This window comes from Lissotriton helveticus, chromosome 2_2 (genome assembly GCF_964261635.1).
Source record: "Lissotriton helveticus chromosome 2_2, aLisHel1.1, whole genome shotgun sequence".
Classification (NCBI taxonomy): domain Eukaryota; kingdom Metazoa; phylum Chordata; class Amphibia; order Caudata; family Salamandridae; genus Lissotriton; species Lissotriton helveticus.
Window position 1 is genome coordinate 483,255,337 of NC_136060.1, and position 24,855 is coordinate 483,280,191.

The 24,855-nt window shown below is 46.8% G+C and overlaps 1 protein-coding gene across 3 annotated transcripts in view; it reads right to left on the bottom strand.

The window, feature by feature from the left end:
- LOC144821551 (uncharacterized) overlaps nt 1-24,855 on the bottom strand; it is a 178,600-nt gene that overhangs the window by 55,662 nt on the left and 98,083 nt on the right. For all 3 annotated transcript variants that reach the window (XM_078678727.1, XM_078678726.1, XM_078678732.1), the window contains exon 6: nt 17,861-17,941. In XM_078678727.1, coding sequence (XP_078534853.1) covers nt 17,861-17,941 — 81 coding nt within the window. The remainder of the gene's footprint in view (nt 1-17,860; nt 17,942-24,855) is intronic.

Here is a 24,855-nt window from a genome sequence, read left to right on the forward strand (position 1 = left end):
TTCAACACTCCACTCTTCGAGTGAAATTCCCTCTAGCTCTTCCTTTATGCTTGCGACACTCTCTTCACCATTATCAGTACACATTTCAAGTCCTGGCAATGGATTGAGACTTGAAAAGTCTGCCACAACATTCCTTACCCCAGGTACGTATTCCACAACATAGTTGTATTCCAGCAATTTCGTGGACATTCTCGCCAACCTAGGTGACGCATTGTACAACCCTTTAGTAGTAAATACTTTTGTCAAAGGTTTGTGGTCGCTGCGAAGAATAACCTTGCCACCCCAGACAAACTGTCTAAAGTGTTCCAGCGCCCATATGCACGCCAATGCCTCCCGTTTGATGACCGAAAACTTTTCTTCACTCGGGGTCAAGGAGCGTGAGGCAAAGGCAATTGTACTCTCCTTTCCATTTACATCTCTCTGGGAGAGTACAGCTCCTAAACCTTTGCGGCTAGCGTCCGTTGTTATTACATTCTGAAGTCTGGGATCAAAACCTTGTAATGGAGCAGTTGAACATAGAGCCTTCTTCAGCTCTGCGAAAGTACTCTGACACTCGTCACTCCAAATGTACTTGTTCCTTTCCTTTATCAGTTGCCTCAGTGGGTAGGTCTTGTGTGAAAAGTTCTTTATGAACTTCGCGTAGAATTCAATTAATCCTAAGAAGGACCTCAGTTCCTCTCTGTTTTTTGGTTCAGGTGCATCATTGATGGCTTCCAACAGTTCCTTTTTGGGACTTGTACCTTCTCCTGATATTTCATGCCCCAGATAATTCACCTTGCGACATGCGAACTTGCATTTCTCGTGCTCCACCGTCAATCCCTTTGCAGCCAGTGTTTCCAGAACTTGATGTACCTTATTGTCGTGTTCTTTACGAGTCTTTCCCATGATGAGGATATCGTCCTGGAACATTAGCAAATCTGGATGTTCTGCAAAGATGTTCTGCATCAGTCTTTGAAACATGGCAGCGGCTGATGCCAGGCCAAAAGGAACTCCGTTGAAGCGATAGCACCCAAAAGGCATCACGAAAGTGGTCAGATTCTTACTCTCTCTGTGGAGAGGTACCTGGTGATAGGCGGCCTTCAAATCTATTGTCGAGAACCACCTCACACCTTTTGTTCTAGCTAGCATTTCGTTGATTCTTGGCAACGGATACTGTTCTACTACTATGTTTCTGTTTAGGTCACGTAGGTCGATGCACAATCTTAAACTGCCATTAGCCCGTTTCGCTACGACTAAAGGTGCAACCCATTCAGATGCTTCCACCTGTTCAATAACGCCCTCCATGAGCAGTTTGTCAAGTTGTTCCTTCACTTCTTCCTTTACTGAAAAGGGCAAGTTGCGTACTTTGTGCATCACAGGTACAGCATCCTTCTTCAAAACAATTTTGTGTGCATATCCTTTTAGTGCCCCTATCTTTCCATTGAAGACTCCTGGGAATTTTTCCAGTAAGACTTTACTGTAACTCTCAATGTCATCCACTATTAGAACTGGATCCGCTTTGGTGGGGTCAAGTTTTATTCCTAGATCCCCTTGGTCCATCCAGCCCAAAACAGATGGTCCTACTGCTGACACATAGAGTTTGTAAACCGCTTCTCTTCCCTTGAAGGCAAATTTCAATCTCCTAAATCCGCAGACTTCTATGGGGTCATTATTGAATGTCTTAATTTTGATGTCTGCTTTGTCTAGATGTTTACCTAAGTGCAGTTCAAACTTCTCTTTCCGCACCTCATTGTTAACAATTGTATACGGAGATCCGGAGTACGCTACAGTGCTGATTTCAATTCCTCCTATTGTCATCTCACATACTGGCTTTCTGGTTCTTGTACCCTTTTCGTTTACTACGCTCTTCACGCATTCATCCTCGATACTAAGTGTAAACAGATTTTCTTCTTCGTCCTCAGTTGTCTCTTGACTGTCCGGTTCCTCACATTCTACCATTTTTATTTTGCTCGCACCCCGTCTGTAGCATACTTTTTGGAAGTGTCCAATAAGTCCATAATTCGTGCACTTTGCACCATGTGCTGGGCATCTTCTATCATCTGCCATGTGATTTGTGCTCCCACATCTGTAACATCGCGGTCTGTCACTGTATTGTGCTCTTCCTCGCACTGGTTTATAGCTGCTGAAAGTCTGGCCTCTCTTGCTGTTTTTCTTAACATCAGTCACTTTATTTACTATTCCACCTTCGTTCTTTTCACCGTTTTCTGCAATTACTGCCTTGGCGCACCTCCCTGTTAGTTTCGCTTTCTTTGCGATGTCTATTATGTTCTGTAGGGGATATTCTCCCTTTGCCCACAAGTTATCCTGGATGTTGCTGTTGGAACCCTGCATTACAATTTGATCCCTTAATAATTCATCGTGCAAGTCTCCAAAACGGCAGTTTATTGCTAAGTTTTTTAATGCCGCAACATAGTCATCAATCGACTCCTCTTTGCCTTGTTTTCTATGGAAACATTTGTACCTGTCTACCCCCACACATACAGTTGGTTTGTCGTAGGTGTTTAGATCATCAATGGCATTCTCGAACACGTCCTTTTCTCCTTCTCTCCTAGTCTTTTTATTAATACTCTTGAACACTTTAATTCCTCCTGCTCCCAGACTGTGTAGTAGTATTTTTATACTTTTTCTCTGCTTTGAATTCATCATCATTCTCAAAGTTAGAGATGTAGTTTAAGAAATATTCCCTCCATTCCTCCCATTTTACTTCAGGTTCACCTTTTCCTGGGAGGAACGCTTGAGGTGGTGTCAAGTTCCATAAATACCCTGATGCCATGAGTTTTCTTTCTTATATATTACTTTACACACACTGGCAATGCCCCTGTATTTTCCTTCCTTTTCCTAAAGTAAATTTCGTTTTAGTCCTGCAGGTGGCAGTGTTGTATTGTTATTTCCTTTATTTGTAGTCTGTTTAGTATTTAAATCGTAATATAAGCAGTGGTAATGCCTCTTATATCCTCTAAGTTATTTTTACTATGCTAGTTGTGTTTCTTTTATTGTTCTGACTCCTTCTTGCTTTGCCGGTAGTGATCCCTCCTTTCAATGCGTTTATTTTTGCCTTTAAAATTTCCAGTCAGCTTGAGGCGCACTGCTGAGGAGACGCGCGCTCAGCTGTTATCTGTCAGTTCTCCGATGTTCTCTACGCGGCAACCGGCAATGTCTCTCCCAGGCTCACTAGCGAAATAGCACTTTTTTTTTTTTTTTTTTAAACCTTTATTGGCATCAAAAGGATATACAAGTCTAGGCCTACAGCAAAATAGCACTTTTGACCCAATATTTTCCCTTAAATGTTTCCACAGACGCTCTATCTTTCAAAGTGATGCTTAATATCACTTTCGCTCAGTCTCACATTTCTTTTTTTTCCTGCTGTCATGCTTTTTTCGTCAATACTTGCATTTTTTCATACTGCTCGTTTTCTTAAATTCTTTTTATATATCATTTAACTCAAATTATCCTTTCATTTCTCTTGGTTCACGTTTCACTCACGATTTTTTTTCTTCTCATTAAGTTTATCTTCGTGGGTTCTGGTGTTGTTGTCCTCGTCGCCAACTTTGTAAGGAAGTTCAGCCTTCACATGTAGTAGATTAACTTCTTTATTTCAGTACACCAACACACGCGCTCCGGGGAGCGGAGCGCTCGACCTGCCAAGCCTGCCACCAGCTGTCATCTGTCAACATTCCAGAGACAGCTGGTGACGTAGGCACAGGGCGTACGGTGTCCTGGGAGGGACACTTGTAATCACAACAAAAGGGGTTTCCACCCAGCTCTCTTCACCTATTGGTCTGTTGTGTCATGTATATTTTGCATCTGCCAACTACAGCATGGAGGGGTGGGGGCTCCGCCCACTTCAGCCACTGGATACCGTCACTCGGAGAGACTGCATCTTGCTCTTTCACTTGGCGCACATTAGCACACAAGGTAGTTCTCTCCAGTGCCAGTGCTTTTATTTTTACTTTTTTATGCTTTGTGTTTAGAGATTGAAGTATAAGCAGGATGCATTCTACCAGCTCCCACCAGCATAGGACACATTCCAGCTTACTCCGTTCCTGCCTCCTGCTAATGATGTTGTAAATTCCTTTTAGAGGTGCCTTTTTATCGGACTGCTGCTATTTTACAACTCACCAAATTGTGCCCATGTGAAACTGTACTATGTGACGCTGTCATTTACTTTTTTAGTATGTGTTTAATGAGGTGCATTTCTAATCGCACTCCTGTATGTCATGCTGGTGTGTATTTTAATTGCCGATTAGACTTATATTTGTAGGCCAAATGTCATGATTGTGTAACTTTCTAGATTGCTTTCAGCACTCTTCTATGATGTACTTATATAGACATTCAGCTTTTAAATGACTAATTTTAGCTCTGATTATATTCCAATTATAAATATATATATATTCACAAAAAAGAACATAGGTTTCAGGGACGTTATAGTTAGTTGGACATTTCACTTGTACAAAACCAGAGAAATTCGTCCGTTATAGTTAGTTGGGCTAACTATAACTTGCGCCCCCGCCATGCACTGCTGATGACGTTACATATTACATAATTCATGACATGGTCAGTGACATCACTGATGACATCTCAAATGACATCACTGATGACATCATCCAGTGGCTGTGTGTTTCTGTAAAGTATAAATGTTTTTATTATATATATATATATATATATATATATTCACTGAAAAAACCATATGTTTCAGGCCTTATATAGTTAGGAATTAGCATTAAAAAAACGTTTGAATATATAAACGTTATCCGCTAATGGAATTAGCATTTAAAAAACCTTGCGAATTCAATGAAAAAACCATAGGTTTCAGGCCTTATATAGTTAGGAATTAGCATTAAAAAAAACTTGCAAATTCACTGAAAAAACCATAGGTTTCAGGCCTTATATAGTTAGGAATTAGCATATAAAAAACCTTTGAAATTCAATGAAAAAACCATAGGTTTCAGGCCTTATATAGTTAGGAATTAGCATTTAAAAAACCTTTGAAATTCACTCAATAAACTATAAGTTTTAGGGGTGTTATAGTTAGCTGGACATTTCACTCATACAAAACCATTTAATTGCTCCTATATAGTTAGTTGGACGAACTATATTTCGCGCACCCGCAATCCACTGCTGATGATGTCACACGCACCCGCAATCCACTGCTGATGATGTCACATATTACATCATTCATGACATGGTCAGTGACATCACTGATGACATCTCAAATGACATCACTGATGACATCATCCACGTGACAATCACATACACCTTTTCATACACTAGTAAAATCTTTCATCACTCTTTGTAAAATACAGAGTATCATATTTGAATCCATTGACACAGCAATACAAGTATCTAAAAACCCACTCAGTGATTCCTAGATGTATACACACATCTAATCACTTACCTGTAGATTACCTATTTCGGTTGGTGCGCGGATTCAAACCGCCATATTAGTGAAGTCGTGAAGGATGCGCCTTTCAGCCAGCCGCTTACACTTACAGGGAACGAACGACAACGCTACATGTCCCAGGTCTTCACTGTAGTAATCTGCTGATCACAGGTCTTGTTGTCAGCATGCCACAGCCACTCCCTCACGGCTGGTTTACACCCACACCACACCCATACAGCACAAACGTCACAGGACATGTCAGTCAGCCCAGCACGTGCTGGTGGCTATTTCCATTTTCTCCCATGATTTGAGGTCCACTGAGTTAGTGCCACCAGAGATAAGCGGGTATGCAGCCTGTGATGATGCTTAGGCCTCGATACACCATCCTGGCAATCAAGACCCAATTTGAATTGTGAGCTCAGCTGGACTGCCTGTACGCCACACAGAGATGACTCCTCGGCACGATGCAGCAGAATGCGCTGGGGGCCTGTGCCGCATAATCCAGCGCTGGCTGAGGAGGTAGCTCCGGCGATACACCATCCTGGCCATCAAGACCCGATTTGAATTGTGAGCTCAGCTCGTCCGCGTGTAAGCCACACGGACATAACTCTTCGGCACGGTGCAGCAGGTTGAGCTGGGGGCCTGTGCTCTGGAATCCAGCGACGGCGGAGGATGTTGTTCCGGCATGTGGTGGGCCCTCTTGGAGACACGCCTGTGGCGGCAGGGGAGCATTGAGGTCATTGAGGGTTAGGCAGTTATTGCTGGGCGGCGGACTGGTCTGGAGACTAGGGCTAGGATGCTTGCAAGGATTTAGGAATCATGCACACTGCCTGAGACGTTTGCGGCAACATTAGTGTACAGGCTCCGGTGGTCCAGTTTTGCCTGCACAGATGTAGGAATCATGCAGACTGCCTGAGATGTTTGCGACGACAGTAGTGATTAGTGTACAGGCTCCAGTGGTCCAGTTTTGTCTGCACATAGTTAGAATGTGTGTGGTTTCTGTTGCAGTGGTTGTGTACAGGGGCGACAGTGGACACAAGCAGTACATGTGTGCAGTCAATTGCCCCCAACACGTGCAGGAAGCCTGCAATGGCGTGGTAACCTTGCTTGGTCTCCAGCTGTTCCTGGGCAGTGTGCGTGAAATGAAGATGCAGATGTATCAAGCTGAAATGATAAATACTGCATAATGAGACTGTAACAGAAGTTTGTGTGGGTGCAACGTTCCTTTTCTTTCTGACGAAGGTTAGGACCACAGAAACCTCTGTTACGGTAATTTTGTGCAGGATTGATCTTACCTGTAAGCATTCCGGTTTGTCCAAGTGCAATACATTGTGCCATATTATGTTTGTGACCATCCTAACGCTTGACCATTCTCACCATTTACCATTTATCCAACAGGTTTCTGAATGTGGAGCATGCAAATTTCCAGGACGTTCTGCAGTTATTTGGATCCATAAGTTGCCCTTTTGATATTCCCGTTGGGTATGTCACTCGTTGTTTGATGTTTTTGTGTTGTTAATTTATGTTTTTGTAATAAAGTTCTGTTTTTCCACTACTGTTGACTACTAGACTTTATGACCTGGCGCACCTCCATTTCAGTGACTACAATCTTGGATCTGGAGCACAGAGGCCTCAAGCAACGGCTGGGGTTAGTTGTGCTGGAATACTATGAATTGGGACGAGCGGGGGTGCGGGTACAGGGGCCCTACGTTGCTTTTGTGGACATGCATCCAAGACGGGTGAGGAAGTTTAATAGTGCTGCCTGTGAGACTCCTCCGACTCTGGCAGTTGTTTGTTAGAAGGTACCAGAGGGCAACAGGTGCAGCACAGCCAGCAGCTTTGTCTGCGCAAGTATGTTGATTGTCCACTGTGTTAGTACCGTCAGCCTGTGGGCAATGTGGCAGTGTGCACCAACTTGAGAATGGGGCGATAATTCTTTCGCCACTTTTGCTCCGCTAAAGTCCCGATTACTCGGCCATAAGTCCCCACTGTTGGGTTATAGGGTGACTCTAAAACGAGTCCTTGTGTTTATTAGGACTTTGGTGTAGCTACATGTGAATCACTGAAAAAGATGAAAAAACAAGAAAAGTGGTCAGGGTACAAACACCCTGACCCCCTAGGCCTTTTTCTTCTTTTTTTCTTTTTTAAAAGCAGTTGGGTGCGTGAATCCAGACAAGAAAATCACACAAAACGATGGGGCATATTCTCTAGGACTTATGGCCGAGTTGTATGAAGGAGGCTAGTCACCCATGAAAACGAATGCACACAATAGCAAGTGTAGCGGTGATGTGCTGGACAGACCTCACTATGCAGAGCACAGACATCTCCATGTGTACATATACTGCTGGTGCTTGTAGCGTTGTGGACAGTGCACGCAACCTGTTAACTCGCGCAGTGGGGAAGATCTCGGTCATGTAGCTGTTTACCCCCCCGTGAGCGGAAGCGGAGTGGGCTGGTCCAACATACGCTACTCCAGCGTAGGAGTGTGAATAAATAGGCTGGGGCTCTGGCACGGTTGAATTCTGTGAAGGCCAACGCATCTGCCAGAGTGGCGGCCCTCACTCTACCACGAGGCCGTCGCCGTGACTGCTGGCCTCCTCGACACAGGCTCCCTGCCAACCCAGCGACACAGTGCCGCAGAGTTATATCTGTACAGACTACTGCCTTCGAACTACACTGCGGACAGCAGGGCTCACAATTCAGATAGAGTCGCGATTGCAGATGATGCAGTCCAGTAGGCAACAGACATTGCTCCCAGTGCGGCCCGCCCGGACCACACATCATTGCTGGCTGTGCACACGCTGACTGCTTCAGGTACCACGAACTCTGTGCAGTTCAAGTCAACGCCACGTGGCTGTGGGCCCTTGCTGACCGCTGCCTCCAACCTACACTGCGGTCAGCAGGACTCACAATTAAAATTGAGTCTTGATTCATTAATTGCAGAGTCCAGTAGGCAACAGACATTGCTCCCAGTGCGGGCCACATATCATCGCTGGCTGTGCACACGCTGAGTGCTTCACGCCAAGTGCCTGTGGGCCCTTCCTTACTGCTGCCTCCGGCCTACACTGCAGTCAGCAGGGCTCACAATTCAAATTCAATCTTGATTCATTCCACAGTCCAGTAGGCAACTAACTATAATGTAATCCATGTACAAAAGGGAAGTGTTAGAACTGGGGGTCTCTAGTTGGCAGAGGTAGGTACCACTGTCCAAATAGGGACCCTTGCTTCTAGTCAGGGCAAGGAGATAACCCTCTGAGATAACCCTTGCTCACCCTCTAGGTAGCTTGGCACGAGCAGTCTAGGCTAACCAGAGGCAATGTGTAAAGTATTTGTACCCAACACTCACAGTAACACAGTGAAAACCCCACAAACTGACTCTACAACAGTTTAGAAAAATAAAGGTATTTAATCTAAACTACACAAGACCAAAACGACAAAAATCCAACATACACAGTTCAAGAATATGGTTTCAAAAGAGTTCTTAAGGTTTGCGATAAAGTTCTTCAGGTTGCGATAAAATAAACCACAGGTGCGTGAAAAGTTCACAGTTGCGTCATGTTTACTCACAGTACCTTTTAGTTGGGACAAAGTTCCAAAAGCAGAAGCTGGTGTGGTGGAGAACAAGCGATGCGTTGCTCCTGAGACCCTGGGGAGGCGATGCGACAGCCCCGCTGCAGCAGTGGGCGTGTTGCGCCGAATCCGGTCTGTATGGGGAGGAAGGCCACTTGTATGTATTCCGGTGCGGAGGTTCCGTAGGAAGTTTGTTCTCGCAAAGGCACGATGCGACGATCTTTGGAGTTGCGACGATCTCCGGGGCGACGATGCGCGGACCAGCAGTGATCTTCTCTCTCGCAGCTCCTCAACACGATGGTTTCTGCGACGACACTCGCAGCGACGTGATGCGGTCCGCACGCAAGCGGTGCGGCGATCTCACCCAGCGACGACAGGCCCTGCGACGACACTCGCAGCGATGTTAGACTTTCCCGCACCGGTCTGGTGCGTCCCGCAAACGAAGGATGCAATGTCTCTGACAATCTTGGCCTTCGTAGCAGCGGGAATCTTCTCGCACTGTCGGGGATGCGCTCCGCAAGCGAGCGATGTGACACTTTTCAATTGCAAAAGTCTCTCAAGCTTAGTTTCAAGCTTCCCAGCACAGGTACAACTTCCAGAGGCCCCACAACTGGATCAAGCACTCTAGGAAGGACAGAACTCTCTCAGCAGAGTTCAGGGAAGCTGGGGGGTGAAGTCCTTTTGTTCCTGGGACTTCAGAACAGGCAGCCAGCTCTTCTCAGGCCCTTGGAGATTCCTTAAAGCAAGGGGACACAGCACAAAGCAAAGTCCTTCCCCTCTCCTTGGCAGCAAAGCAACAGATCAGTCCAGCAGAGCAACAGCAGGACAGTCTTCCTTCTTCAGATTCAGCTTTCTCCTTGGCAGAGGTTCCTTCTTGATTTCAGGATTATCTAATCTTCTGTTGTCAGGGGTCCTATACTTATACCCCTAAAAGTCTTTGTTCTCTTTGTGCAAGTGGGCCCTGAGCCCGGTCTGAACCAGTTCTGGGGGTTGCCTGAGTACTTTGTTTTTCTGGCTTCTTCTTTCCTTTCAGAGTGAGGGGCAGGGTCGTCAGCCGCCTAGCAGGAGGTGGAGCCAGCATTGTGGAAGGCAGGCACAGCCCTATTCAGGACCAGGTGCTAACTCCTCCCACCACTCCAGTTGGAAATGCAGTCATTCAGCCTAGGGCTGACTCAGCCAGCCTCCTGGGGAATCCCCAGCCCCTGTCACTCTCAAACCAGACATTCAATACACAAACAGGCCAAGGCACACAGAAAGGTCAGACAAGAGAACAGCAACTTTCTAAAAGTGCTGTTCTCAAACACAGGATTTAAAAACAACCTTTCCTAAAAGATGTGTTATTAAATTCTGAGTTCAGGGATACTAGATACTTATGTCCTATCTTGTTCCTATGGGAAGAAATACTGGAAGCCACTGTAGCCAGCATCCCCCATGTTAATCTATGGAGCAAGATAGCCTTTCAGTAGTGAAAAACGAAAATGGCTGTAATTCACTACCAGAACATGTTACCTGCACCAGTACATGCTCTACCTTTCACATACACTGCACCCTGCCCAGGGGGGTACTTTGGGCCTTCCATAGGGGTGACTAATGTGCATGAAAAGTGAAGGGTTAGGCCTGGTCAGTGGAGACAGTGACCAGGAGGACATGGCAGTTTCTAAACTGCATGCAGGCACTGCAATGGCAGGCCTGAGACACCATTTTAGGGCTACTCATGTGGGTGGCACAATCAGTGCTGCAGGCCCACTAGTAGCATCTGTCATCACCAGCCCTGGCACACCCAGTGCACTTTACTAGGGACTTCATGGTGATACAAATATGCCAATCATGTACATCCAATCAGAATAACAATTTACATAGGGAGCACTTACACTCTGGCACTGATCAGCAGTGGCAGAGTGTCCAAAGCATCTAAACCAGCAAAAACGAAATCCAGCACAGCATAAAAAATACAGGAGGTAGAGGCAAAAAGATAGGGTTAAACCACGCCAAAGATGCCAGGTCCAACAGGAAGATGCACCAACATCAAAATCAATGTCCTCCAAGCGTATCCAAACAATATCCTTTTATTATCCTTCCTTCAAGATCTAGTTTTATATCAGTTATAGCTTGAATACATTGACAAAATTCATCTTGCAAGTCCAAAGGAACACTGAATGGCAGTCTACACTATGGACAGCAGAGCTCACAATTCAAATTGAGTTTTGATTTGTTCATTGCAGAGTGAACTGTACTCTATGTCCTCGGATTTTGTCAAGAGGAAGTAAAGCATTCCTCGATGTCGGTTCTGACTACTGCCTTCGAGCTACACTGTGGACAGCAGGGCTCACAATTCAGATCGAGTCGCGATTGCAGATGACACAGTGCAATAGGCAAGAGACATTGCTCCCAGTGCGGCCCACCCGCCCGCACCAAGCATCATCACTGACTGCACACACGCTGAATGCTTCTGATGCCCTTACCTCAGTGCACCACAAGTCATGGACCCTTTACGATAGAATCTTTTGTGTGTTATTTCACATCAGGTGCCCCTACCTTAGTGCAGCACAAATCATGGACCCTTTATGATTGAATCTCTGTGTCTGATCCGATGATCAATGTTGTAGTTGTTGCCAGCACCAACCATTCCCCGAGGGCTGGCTTACACTCACCCCACACGCATCCAGCACAGACATCACTGGACATGTGACCTTGGATATAAAAAGGGGCCAAGCGTGCCCGTACTCAGTTCCACGATCTATCTAACTGTCTGTGTGTTCATTATGTATGCAAGATGCTGCCCCTGGGGCCTACCATATTACATTGTGCTATGGACAGCGCACATAACTATGTTACCTCTGGCAGTAGGGAAGACTTTGGTTATGTAACTTTTTCTGGGTCATTGTATAAGTACATGGGTAGAGACTGGATCATTAGAGTACTGCAAAGAGAGTGTATGGTAAATGTATAAGTATTTGGGATTGGCGGAGTGATTGGATAAGTACATATGTTGGCGGAGCCTAACCCCGAGCACAACTTGGCTCTAATTGGCTGCCCGCCATGTGCCAAAAACTGAAATTTGGGCTTTGCATTGACCTGTATTGCTACAGCTGCAACACTCCACTGAATGTGCAATAAACATTCATATCCACACAGATGTGTCATCTCCACGTTCTTTCATAGAGGGTCCATAACTTGTGGGGCACAGACTTGTGGCACCAGATGCACTGCGGCCGCCACAGGCACACCGACACGGGACGGTGACTTTCGGTGCACTGAGGTAGGGGCACCGTAAGTGCTGAGCGGGTGTGCAGCCTACGATGGTGCCCCATCCCGGCGGTCCAGACAGCTCGGATTTTGTGTGCCCTGCTGGACCGCAGTGTAGGCCTGAACCATCGGACAGCAGGGTCCTACGGCCATGTGGCGTGGCCTCGCTGATCACAAAGTTAGTGGCACCGCAAGGGCTTAGCGGGTCTGCAGCCTGCAATGATGTCGGGTGCACTGGTATGTCCTCTTCCATGCCGAAATAAATACCCATGACCAAATGTGAGACCTGGTGGCCTGGGAAACGGGGCTGCATGATGTGGAGGGTGCCCTGTCCGTGGGTCCCGGGCTTGGGGCTCACAGCGGCATGTGGTGGGCCCTCTTTTCTACACGCAGGTAGTGGGAGGTGAGCAGTGAGGTTTGGGTGCGCAGGGTCGGGCAGACACCTCTGGGCAGTGGGAGTGGATGGGGTGCAGCAGCCTGGGTGCTCAGGGGCGGGCAGACACCTCTGGGCAGAGGGAGTGGATGGTGTGCAGCAGCCAGGGTGCGCAGGGGCGAGCAGACACCTCTGAGCGGTGGGAGTGGTTGGGGTACAGCAGCCTGGGTGCACAGGAGCAGGCAGACACCTCTGGGCTGCGGAAGTGGATGGGTGCAGCAGGCTGGGTGTGCAGGGGCGGGCACAAACCTCTGGGCGGCGGGAGAGGATGGGGTGCAGCAGCCTTGGTGCGCAGCTGCGGGACAGCGATGAAGGCGTGTGCAGTTGTATGTACTCTGCCATTACTGATTTTATACTATGTTTCAGTTGAGTGAGCGAGGCCCCCCAGCATAATTAATTAAAGCCTCTGGGAGTTTGTACAAACACTGACGAAGGAAGTTCTCCGAAACGCGTCTGTTTAATAAAACTGCTGCTGTAACTGAAGCCCTGCGAGTGGCGTTTTTCTTTTTCACGGACAGAAAAGATTTGGAGCAAGGATATTTTGCGGCGCATCACTGCAATCTCGCCACCCTTCCCCCGAGTGCCCCGCTTTTGATGCAGTTGGAATCAGGATATATATATCCATACTAATATAATAAAGAGAGAGCCCAAACCTTTGAGGCGGGTAATCTCAGTAACCACAGCACCAATCACAACACCCAATACAGCGTTGGAAAGGGCAGTTGCAGCAGAAGGACATACCCCCACATGCATCAACCTATTTAGGAAGTGCAAACGGTGCGAATCGGTAAATTCGGCCGTTTGCACTTCCTAAATACGTTTTTGGGATGCATGAAACAATTCGCTATTTTTTGCATTTCTTAAAAATGCAAATGCAATTAAGGAATCGCATTTGTGCGATTCCTTAAATGCAATGCATCAATTTGTAAAAAATAGCGAATTTTGAAATTGGAAGTGCAAATTAACACGAGGTTGACCCTCGTGTTAATTTGCGAAAAATTTAAAAAAAGCAACAAAATGCATTTTTTAAACTTGCATGTTACAGACACACATGTCCTTAGGACATCTGTGTGTGAAACATGCACTTGAAAATACATTTCAGGGGTGCAGGGGGGGTCCTTTGGACCCCCCTCTGCACCCTTGCAATGCATCAACAAATTGCGAGTGCAAAAAAAAAAAATGCAAAACGGCATTGATTCCTATGGGCCTCTAGGCCCATAGGAATCAATGTGATGCCATTCCTTAATTGCGATTCGCAATTAAGGAATCGCAATTTCCGAAAATTAAGAAATCCTAAAAACTTTTAGGATTTCTTGATGCATAGGATTTTGCATTTCCTAAATAGCGATTCCTTAATTTTTGCTATTTAAGAAATGCAAAATCCTAGATTGATGCATGTGGGGGATAGGCTATGCAGACGGCCACCATATAAATTTTTTTAAAATTGTTTTTATTAACTTTTCAAGAAACAGTGGTGTTCATCACAATCATACAGTGCAAGACATACAATTGTACCGTAGGACACCATACACATTTAAAAGGTAAAAGAACCGTGCCAGCAAAGTAGTCCCTTGTGGGCGTGTCTGCGTTGTGCTGTGGGCGTGGGCTGGGGGCGTGACTAACGCTGTGGGCGTGTGGTACGGCCATCACATCGTGGGCTGAGGGCGTGTGCTGGGGGGCGTGGCAAACGCTGGGGGCGTGACAAACGCTGGGGGCGTGTGTCCGCCCTTCATGCCATGTGAGTCGTACATACAAGCACCAATTACGTTGCTGTGCAGCATCAAGGGGCATGCTGGGGGCGTGAGAAACGCTGGGGGCGTGTGCTACGTTCCGCCCTTCATGCCATTTGGGTCGTACATTAATCAGAAGATTGTCTGCTGTGGCCGCGTGCTGGGGGCATGACAAACGCGTTCAGCTGGAGGTCTGGTAAGTAACATTACTGCAGCCTCTCCTGCGCGCTGTTACTGAACTCTCTCATTCAACGAAATTAGACGCGCCTGCTACCATCAACCAGGGCTCTAGCCGGGCACAGGCGGCGGATCAGAACATTAATTACATGCGCCTGATAACATCAACCAGGGCTGCAGCTGCGCCTCAAGCAAATTTGAACTCTTCACAGATCATAAGCCTCTTACCCAACTGTTAACTGGCAATGGTCTTGGAAAAACCTCATCGAGGTTAGTTAGACTTCTTTCTAAACTTCAAGAGTTTCATTTTGTGATAAAACATATATCTGGCGGGAAAAATTTCAGGGCCGATTGCCTTTTCTCGCATGTCCTTGCATGATTCTTCCGCAAATGAGAGTTAAGAAGACACAGAATGTGTCATTGCTACTCTTGATGCTATTCATTCATTCTCTAGCATCACTGAAGAATCCTGGTTAAGAGCACAAGAAAAGGATGAGAATCTCAAACTGGTTTCGTACTATATTGTTAAAGGTTGGCCAGAAATTAGGAAGCTGTCTAATGAGTTGAAAGCATTTGCCATGGTTGCTTCTGAATTATCCCTCGTTAATGATATGGTCATGAGACATGATTTGTTTGTTCCACCTTTTGATGTCAGGAATGACATCATCAAATTTGCCCATCAAGGCCATTTAGGGATTTCCAAAACTTCTCAACTCATTAAGACTTACTATTGGTAGCCATCCTTGGAGTCTCAAGTGAAATTTCTCATTGACTCTTGTCCTGAATGTTTATTGTCAGACAAGAAATGGAAGCTTATCAATACCCCTTTACATCCAGTTTCTTTTCCCAAAAAACCTTGGGACAAAGCTGGCTTAGATTTCTCTGGACCCTATGACTTATTACCTCATGACATTAGATATATAATTTTGCTGGTTGATTACCACTCTAAATGGATTTATCACATGCTTTGCGATGCCCCCACTTCTAATGCTATGACGTTTTAAAAAATATTTTTTTCTGTAGAAGGATTTCCTTCTGTTTTAGTTTCAGATAATGGCACTCATTTCATTTCTCAAAAATTTACTTCATTTCTAACTGATTGTGATGTGAAACACTTTAAAGTTGCCCTTTATTTCCCTACCTGTAATGGCCTGGTGGAGAGAGCTAATAGACTAGTGAAAGATGCCATTCAAACTGCTACTTCCTCTCAACACGATGTTCAAGATTTTTTAGAATTAAAACTTTGGTCTTACAATATATGTCCTCATTGCACTACAGGTGTCTCTCCGTTTTCTCTTTTGAGAGGCAGAACTCCTCATACCAATTTGTTTCCGAATTGGTTAGGTAAGAAGCAGGTCAATGACCACAATTCTGACAAAGAAGTGGCGTCTAGAGTTTCTAACCAACAGTCTTACATGAAATCTATTCATGATGCTGGAAACGCTTCAATTCCATATCACTCAAGGTTGGTAATTGGGTTCTCATTAAGAATCCTAAAGAAATTCTTAAGGGATCTTCAAGATTTTCTCCACCTGTTCAAGTCACTGGTGTCAGTAAAGGGTCAGCTCTTCTTGGTAAAAAGGGCTGGTGGAGTCAAAGATCGCTTGTTTTGCTTTCGGACTCTCAAGCTAATCCTTGATTAGTCTCTACAGACGTGATTTAGATGATTCTGATTGGATTAATTTTTTTCATAATACTGTTCCTAATTATGAAAAGGTTTCTCCTGTTCGTGATTTACATTCTAGTCATGAAAGTGTTTCGGACACCATGTCTGTTGCAGAAAATGATGATGCTTTAGTTTCTTTAACTGATTTGAAAACTCGATGCAGAAAGTTGCCATCAAAATTTAATGACTTTGTGATGTCTTAAAACATGGCTTTTTTTTTTTTGTTATCAGGGGGAAGATGTTGTAATATATCTCCTATGTTATCATCCTCGTGCTGGAGACATGGCACGAGGATGTTCTCTTGCGATGTGAGTTATTTGTATGTGGTTCCACGATCTGTTGCTGAACGCAGCGTGCCAGGATTCCATCAACGTTAGTCAGTTGTTGTAGATCCTGGTACGCGGCGTGAGCATCAAGTCGTGGGTGCAGCATTGATTGAAAATAAAGAACTTCATTTTACATTTATTGGTTCCTGGGTAATTACTACAATCACCTAGGAAACACTCACATTCTAGAGTAAATTAAAGGGACAAGTACCAATGCAGTTTACAGAGTACTACACTGTTATCCAAAAGCTTTTGATTGTACTAGAATTATGTATGTAACAGTTAGTTATAGGGATTTTCAGCCAGATTTCACCTATTAGTCTGTTATGTCATTCACATGATTTCCACCCACTCCAACATGCATCATGAAGATATGAGTCAGCCCTCTTCAGCCATTGGCTGACTTCACTGTGAATGATGGCATGCAGTCCTTTTACAAGGAGTACGTACACACACAAAGTAGTTCTCTTCTGCGCCAGGGACTACAATAATAATGTGTGCTCTTTGCAGACCAAAAATTATTTTGCCTTCAACTATTGTTTTAGACTGATGAGGGCCCACCAGCTTACCCAAAAAAAAGCAACAATGTTTAGCAAAAACCTCTGCAGCAAAAATCAAGAATTGCTACAAGATACAAAGGCGTTTTGTACAATAAATGTGTGTGTGTGCGTGTGTGTGTGTGTCTGCTGTGTGTGTATGAGTGTGTGTGTCTGGCTGTGTGTGTGCGTGTGTGTGTGCGTGTGTGTGCGTGCGTCTGTGTGTGTGATGCAAAAATAGATTTCTATCTGCTTCAGAAATTATTGCATTATTTTATTAATCTGGCTTTTTATGTTTAATCTTTCATTTATTGTTACTTCAGTGGTGTCACTACCTGAATGCCATTGTCTCAAAGGTTGTGGCAACACCCGCTTTAACATCACAAAGGCCAAAATGGAAGGTGATGTCACCTCCTGTGATGTCATCAGCGGCTGAACGTTTAGATGGTGTCTCTTCCGCGCTACCCCGGGCATTTTGGTGAATCGACGTCAATGGCCAAAAGGCTGGCGGCCAGCGCTAGACCTCTTTGCTTTGCCAATGCTTTTTGAAGGTTTCTTTTTGAACATTGCTTCAAGAGATTAAACTCTTTTTACATACTGTCTTGTAGCGTGCAGTAGAAATCTGTGGCTGGAACAAGCAATATTATGTAATGAAAGGAACAAATGCCTGAATGCATCTCTGTCTCCGGTATACACCAGAGCTGACCAATCACAGCAGGCTTCGGGTACCTTGGGTCAGAATTCTAAGTATAAGAAAAAGGGACATTTATAGAAAAATAGACATATCTGAACTTACCTCGCCGAGATTCTTGAGTCCAATAACACAAACTACTGAGGAACATAACAACCCAATGCCAGAGTTTCAGAGCAATTTGCACTGCAAAGAAGCAAACACATTATTTCAGAATGGGCACTTACTAGAAACAAACAACTCGAAAAATGGGAAAGATAGCAGTAAGGGATTATTAAAGCCGCACTACCTAGCTATACAACGTTTCCAAAATTGCACAAAGTCACTGTTGCCCACCTCCCTGGTCCACTGCCATAAGACCACACCGCTATAATATACAGCAAAAAGCACAGAGAGGCAACATAAGTGTTTTAAGATGCACAAATGCAAAACAAGGGAATCAATCCAGACTCTTCAGTGATGTTATATCTGATCCTTTAATGGATACTCCAACCACACATGACGTAAGGCGATGAGATAATGTAGCCAAATTGCAGCCAACATGTTTCGCCCTGAATAGGGCTTCCTCAGGGCTGCAAGCATAACATAGGTACAATCATATAATCAATTGGTAACAAGATATACACACATCATAGACATCAACATAAACGATTTTTGCAACATGCCATGATTCGCATTGTTACCAACAGTGGAATTCCTGTCTCCATGTAATATTTTTTAACTGTGATTTTTGAGTATGCCATTTGGTTCTGTACTGTAACATACTCCAACCTAGATGCAATACTCAAATTTGTCTATAGGTGACAAGAGCCGGAAAGAAAAAAAAGAACGTTCACAGACACCCAGTGAAATCTTGAAAGAATTCAACGGAAAAGCCCAACAAGGAAACCAGTGTCATGCAAGCACCTCAGTTCGAACCATCTAATAAAGATCAGAAATTAACACACACAAATTAGGTGTTAATGTACAAGAGGTAAAAAAGATGGATACAAACATGCATACGGATGTTGTGCACTGTTAGAAATGGGATCTCCGGCTGACTAGGGCTTGCGCCAAAACCAGTCAGAGACCACCATTCCTACATCAGGGCAAGGGAGTTACACGTCAAGATAACCCCTGCTCACCCCCTTGGTAACCTGACACAAGCAGTAAGGCTAAACTCGGAGGCAATGTGAGTTAAGTGTTTGAGCACGCACCCCCAGCAACAACACCCAAGGCACACCACAAAGGAAACTCCACACAAGGTTATATGTAAAAATAGCCTTTGTATTGTACAAAACACATTAGATAATAAATACACACTTTACAATGTGCCATAGGCACGGGCAGAATTTACTGGGGATAAGGTACATGGGTCAGGGCCACGGGCACCACTGTCAAGAATAAACACTTTTAGAACTAGCACTTGGTAGAATTAGCACTTTGTAAGGATAACCCTTAGCACATAGAACAATTGTAGAACCAAATAGAAAATAAAGCACACAACCAGTAACTACTGGTAACAAGTAAGTACCACCTACGCAACCCTAACCATCTTAGGAGAATATTACGCAGGGAACCTGGATCTCACTAGTAACACCTGTACTAGGAAGAACAACCACCTAAGCATCACAATACATGTAGGGGTATAAGCATGAACACATTACACATGATGCATCACAACATTCAGAGGTGTAGGGAAGAAAACACATGATGCATAAACATACATTCAGCGGTGTAGGAAAAAGCACATGACGCATAAAAACACATTCAGAGGTGCAGCAAAGAACAATTGCACAGAAATCACATAAGGTATAACTTCAAACTGTCCCCAGACCAACTGACTTCTCTGGGGCTAGGACGGCCTGTGTCCCAATGTCAGGGCAGGCTGCGCAGAGCAGCCAAAGGAAGATTGTGCACAACTTAAACGCAGCAGCTGCCCACTAAGTGCTGGGCAGCTGGGGATCTCCTCTGGGCTCTCTGAAGGAATACTGGGGCCCAAGAACCACGTGGAATCCTCCTGGGCTCAGGCAAGGAAAATGCCCCCGGGAGCCTCGTGTGGGCTCTGAACACGCTGTGGCCCCTTTGAGCCTCGTGGGCTCTGCAACAAATATGGCCCCCTTAGAGCCTCTCAGGCTTGGAAACCATGGCCCCTTCGTTGGAGTCCCTCTCTGGGGGACTCGGAAAATGCAAATGCCCCCTGAGCCTCGCAGGCTCGAAGAAAGAATGCCTGCTGCGTCGGAGTCCCGCTCGGGGGACTCGGAAAGGGAAAATGCCCCCCTGGGCCAAGTGGGCTCAGACAAATGCTACTGTGGTGGAGTCGCCCCACCTGGGGACTCGGAGAATAAGGTTGCGGGGTAACAGGGGAGCGGCCCACTGACAACCGGGGCGGCTCTACCCTTGCAGACACTGCCCCCAAGACAACGCTATCACCACTGAGGGGGGTGGGGGGGCGGGCACCGGCAATGTGCCCCGACGCCCCCCTCTCCTTAAAGCAGCACCGGGGCCTTTTAACAACTAAGGGACTCACCGGGGCTCTGCAGGTCTCCACTCGCCTCCCGGTCTCCTCTCCTTGTTGATGCTTCACTCGCGGGGCTTCCTTCTTCCGTCTTTCGTTTTAGAAGCCCCGCCTCTCAGCACACCACCTCGCCTGCCTTCCTGGTCGCACTCCTGGGTTGCTAGGGGACGCCCAACCGTGCGGCCAATCACAGCACTGCGTTCCCCTGACGACTGCGGGGAAATGGCCCTCTCAGCTCTCGAACCGCTGGCGCTGATTTCAACACGGGGCACAGATCCTGGGCAAAGCGAGGGATGGGCCCCCTCGGAAATTTAACTATGAAAAAGCGGCAAACCTGCAGGGTGGGCTCCTGCGAGGGTAACAAGAAAGTGCTCCCAAGCACTTAGTGGCCAAATAAAGCGCTCCCAGGCGCTAGTGCAAAATAAAGCGCTCTCAAGGGCTAGGGCAAAGTTCAGTAAACAAAAGTCCAGCAAAAGTCTTTTAGGAGGTGGGGGGCAAGGCTGGGCCTGCTCACAGGGTCCTCCTAGGCAGGGAGGCAATCCCCAGTGGCGGTCCTCCTGGCGCCCAGCAGCAGCCTCCCCTCAGGAAAAAGATCCAGGAAGAGAACATTTTGTAAGGGGACACAGCCCCTTTTTATACAGTAAAAACCTTTGTCTGGGTGCAGGGTGGAGGAGAAACCAGTCGCGGCTGGTTTTGGAGCACTTTGTTTTCCTCGGCCACCCTTTCCATTCACTAGGCAGGCTAGGGTCATTAGACGCACCACAGGGGGCGGAGCCAGCATTGTGTGGGGAAATCCCAGCCCTATTCAGGTCCCAGGTGTACTCCTCCCTCACATTAGCATGCTAATCTCAACACTCACCACCGGGGCAGACCCATCATGACTCATGGAGCCTGGCACACCAGCCAGCTCCAGCCAATCACAAGCCAGATACAAACTACACAAACATGCCAACTTCTAGAAGTGGCACTTCCACACTAGACAAAAGCACGCCGCATACATCATTGCGCAGCATTTAAGCACACAAGTCCGCACATACCAAACTAGAGCTTGCACTCCCCACACATCAGGAACTAACATGGACACATCCATTCCCCATGCATTCCTATGGGAGGGCAGGCCAATCTTACCACATCTACTCAGAGTGTGCACGCACTTTCCACTGGGACACAGTGAAAGTGCGCAGAAGCCAAAAATCACTAGCACTGGGTCACCACACAAAGCAAAAAGTTTAGGAGTGAACCTGCCAGAAGGGCCAAGTCCAACACAACCCCCTTCCAGCTAAAACGCAGGGCAGACCAATCACCACCGTAATGGGCTTCCTTGCTTTGGGCGATAGAACACGGACGCGGGCCCGCAACTGCAGGGACACCCTCCTATTCTACGCCACGGTGAACCCATGGGGTTCCTTCTAGAAACACTATCTGGAACAACTGGGCTACCCCACTGGTACTCCCAATCTGTCCGCGGCCAGGACCAGGCCCTAGGCCACCCAGGTGCCACCGGTTCTTGCCAATTCGCAGAGTGGGGGGTAGGAACCCCTGGCACATAGTAGCCACTTTCCACTTTTCCTGTCTGTAAGACAGGGCTAGACTGCCACTGGTTCTCCGGCCTAGGGTCTACACCCTCAGGCGGACCAGGAGTCTCATGGGAGGCTCTCCTCCCCATACCTCTCCGTCTATGGTTCCTCCTCCTTTTGCGAGGGGTACCCTTATAACGCCATTCTCCCAACCTAGGGTTTAACCCCTCAGGTTGTACCGGGGTCAGAGGCGGGCTCTCCCACCCTCTGCACCCCCTTCCAGAGTTTTGCACCCTCCCAACTGGAGTGGTACCCCTGGAAGAAGCACTGGTCAGGACGCTGGTTACAGACGACCCACCCTTCAGGTCAGACGGATCCTGAACCTGACCTTCCAACCTCTGGTCTAGACCCTCTGGAGGAATAGCTGTCTGGCACTCCAGGACTTCTGGGGATTTACACACCATCCCCCTGAGGCTGACACATGACTCATATGTCGAGTGACTGTCTGTGTGGTGCAGATCTCCCGACTCCTGTCCATCTGGCACAACCCGGGTCCCCCCAAGAAGATCTAGCTCAACTGGCTAGTCCCTGGTCCACTGGTTCTTCCACTGGGGAACACATCCCCCATTCACACCTCACTTCGGACTCCTGTGCCCTCCCAACTGGAGTAGCACTGCTGGACATTGGAACTCCTGGAGCTCTAGTTACAGATGCTCCAGGTTCCCTAGACACTAGGAGATCCTCCTCAAATGGACTAACAGGACAGCCTAGGTCCTCAACCTGGTGTTCCCTCAAGAAACCACCCAGGTTCTGAGATAGGGCTTCGGGCATCTGGGGACTCTCAGCCACCCACTGACTCCTGCTCCACTGAGCCAGGTAGTAAGCCTCTCCACTCCTCTCACTATACTGGGACCTAGCTGGGCTGCTCTGAGCCTCTTCCACCATGCTGGGCTGGAAGATACCTGAACCACTACTTTCGGAATCACTCACCAATGACTCCTCAGACCCTCTAGCACTCTCTAAGCGGTCTGCTTCCCTTGCAAGGAGCTCTGAATTAGTAGACCCATATTCCAACAGGTGCTGGCGCAACCCTGGCGAACAACTGAGCAGGTGCTCTTTGAGAATCATTCCAACCAATACGTCAAAATTATCTTCCGTGCGAACTCGTACCCAATCAACCAATGTCCCATAACATTCATCCTCAAACTCTTCCCAAGACTGGTGAGACAGTTTCTTACTGCCACTGAATTTCAACCTATACTCCTCTTCTGGGGGAACAGGTACCATACTCTGGAAATTGGAAATGGGACTTCCTGCACTGGGCTCTATATAGCTGCCACCACTGGACTCAACACTCCCTGGGGAATCCAGAAAATTAAAACTGCGCTCAGGGGACAATCTACCCTCCTGAGCTAATCTCTCTCTGGAAAAGGCCCTCTCAGCCTCCGCCATCCTTTCCTGCACACCCTGCTGCGCTACTTCCGTGGCATGCTCTAACCTGAGCTACTCCAAAGCCAGCTGGTGCTCCCTTGCTTCCCTCCTATCTACCCACTCCTCTGGGGACAGGGACCGGGACCGGGAAAGGGATGAGGTACTGCCTCTGCTACTGGACCCAGCAAGGGACTGCCTATCTATGGGGTCTTCGCTATCTGCTGGCGCCCATGCACTTCTTCCTCTTCTTCAGACTCTTCAGGGCTCCCCACAGACCCACCACCCTCATGGTGTGAGGCCCGGGACCTCTCTTTCTCACTGTGCTCACGTTCCCAGTCATCCTTCTGCCATTGAATTAGGTTATCCCTAAGCTTGGACTGGGTGTCTGATTCATTCACTGTGATGTCTCTCTCCTCACAAAACTGTACCAACTCATGCATACTGTACCTAAACAGACCACAGAGGTTAAAAGAAGTTTCCATCTTGGCAGGATGCTCACAGACACGTGCAACACAGGGGACTTAACTGTCTGAGCTGAAGCAAGAGTACACAATTCACAAGGTTTTCAGCAAGCTCCCTATCCCAGAGCACTCACACTCACTAGTCTAGTGCCACACACCATTCATCCACACACAACCCCCCCCCCCACTCGGACTGGTAAGGCAGTTTCTACCACCCCTGATTTCTCAACCTGACCACACGTGACACAGGTACCAAACTGTTGGAGCCGGGCGGGGAACAAATGTACTGGACACTATTACGCTGCTACCACTGGATCCCACCCTCTGGTGAATCCAGAAAATTCAAACTGCACTTAGGGGATAGAAAACCACCCAGAGCTAGTGACACCTAACTCACAGTGCACAAGAAACACATTTCCCAAGAAATGACATTCAGAACAATTCAGAAACAATAATCCCCAAAATGTGATTTATCTAAACTGCAGAGTTTTGTGGTGCGGCCAGCTGCCACTGCGGTACAGCAGAAACACAAATCCGGATCCCTTCCGCTGCCTACCAATGTTAGAAATGGGATCTCCGGCTGACTAGGGCTTGCGCCAAAACCAGTCAGAGACCACCATTCCTACATCAGGGCAAGGGAGTTGCACGCCAAGATAAACCCTGCTCACCCCCTTGGTAACGTGACACGAGCAGTAAGGCTAAACTCGGAGGCAATGTTAGTTAAGTGTTTGCGCACGCACCCCCAGCAACAACACCCAAGGCCCACCACAAAGGAAACTCCACACAAGGTTATATGTAACAATAGCCTTTGTATTGTACAAAACACATTAGATAATAAATACACACTTTACAATGTGCCATAGGCACGGGCAGAATTTACAGGGGATAAGGTACATGGGTCAGGGCCACGGGCACCACTGTCAAGAATAAACACTTTTAGAACTAGCACTTGGTAGAATTAGCACTTTGTAGGGATAACCCTTAGCACATAGAACAATTGTAGAACCAAATAGAAAATAAAGCACACAACCAGTAACTACTGGTAACAGGTAAGTACTACCTACGCAACCCTAACCACCTTAGGAGAATATTACGCAGGGAACCTGGACCTCACTAGTAACACCTGTACTAGGAAGAACAACCACCTAAGCATCGCAATACATGTAGGGGTATAAGCATGAACACATTACACAT